At 50.2% G+C, this 1,299-nt stretch overlaps 1 protein-coding gene across 1 annotated transcript in view; it reads left to right on the top strand.

The window, feature by feature from the left end:
* Positions 1 to 914, top strand: part of LOC311247272 (kinesin-like protein KIF26B) — a gene marked incomplete at both ends in the record, with an annotated part of 60,595 nt that extends 59,681 nt beyond the window's left edge. The window contains 1 exon segment of the mRNA XM_084337632.1: positions 727 to 914. Coding sequence (XP_084193758.1) covers positions 727 to 914 — 188 coding nt within the window.
* Positions 915 to 1,299: the final 385 nt, after the last annotated feature.

The raw sequence follows: 1,299 nt of genomic DNA, 5'->3' as shown, positions 1-1,299 counted from the left end.
TCCGATCCCCACCCACCGGCTTTCCCACCCCCTAATACTGCCAATTGTATTAGTATGAACGACCAGCCAAGCCGGAAGCAACGCCGAGAGCTGGGCTCGAACCCAGCATCTCCTGCGTTAGCGGCGGGCGTCTTGCCCGCTGCGCCACTTAGCCGCCCAAATGTAGTCCATTTAGAATGTTGACTCTGACAGAAGTGCTCCGGGAGGGTCATCAAGGAGAAGCCGCCTTTTCTCAGTCCTTGCCCCACAATGGTGGAATGAACTGCCCACCCCAGTTAGGACAGCCGAAACCCGTCGACTAAAGACGCACTTCTTCAACCATTATCTGAATAAAATCTAACCCTAACTAACCTTACTGTCATGCACTTGTCCTAATATACTAACCTACACTGTAGCACTCAACACTTTGATGGACATTGTTACTCAGCTGATAGAGTTGTGCCCTTCCTGATGACTTGTCGCACAGAACTTGTAAGTCGCTTTGGATAAAAGCGTTCAGCTAAATGTAATGTAAATGTAAGGTCTCTCTCTCCCTCTCCTCCAGTCGAGCTGGGCCAGACCTATGAGGTGGACTCTGTAAATGTAAGGTCTCTCTCTCCCTCTCCTCCAGTCGAGCTGGGCCAGATGTAAATGTAAGGTCTCTCTCTCCCTCTCCTCCAGTCGAGCTGGGCCAGACCTATGAGGTGGACTCTGTAAATGTACGGTCTCTCTCTCCCTCTCCTCCAGTCGAGCTGGGCCAGACCTATGAGGTGGACTCGTCGGAGTACCTGGAGGCGCTGGAGCTGATGACGGAGCGTCTGGAGACCAGAGTGAACTTCTGCAAGGCCCACCTGATGATGGTGACCTGCTTCGATGTCTCCTCCTCCAGACGCAGGGCGGACGGACGGACGGAGAAGGCTGATCACCTGGCTTGATGTCCCCTGAGGGACAGAGGACCAGGGGGACGGACCTCCAGTCCAGGTGGACGACTGACCACAGACAAATAAGACTGGTTTGTCTTTTATTTTGAAGGGATAGAAAATGTACTTTGAACTTCATCCGACGAATGAATGAATGGGTGAATGGATGAATAGATGAATAGATGAATAGATGAATGGGTGAATGGGTGAATGGATGAATAGATGTATGGGTGAATAGATGAATGGTTGGGTGGGTAGGACTGAAAGTCACCTCTTTGAGCCAGATAAAAAAAAATAGGTGGACCTAGAGAAGGACTGAGCATGAACAGACAGACTTTATTTTATTTAATTTTAACACCAGAGGCTCACTGCGAGAACTCCTCACTTGATGGACAGAAGG

This window comes from Notolepis coatsorum (assembly GCF_963971535.1).
Source record: "Notolepis coatsorum genome assembly, chromosome: 20".
NCBI lineage: Eukaryota > Metazoa > Chordata > Actinopteri > Aulopiformes > Paralepididae > Notolepis > Notolepis coatsorum.
Note: the sequence above shows the minus strand (reverse complement) of the source record. Positions and strands in the feature narration are given on the sequence as shown.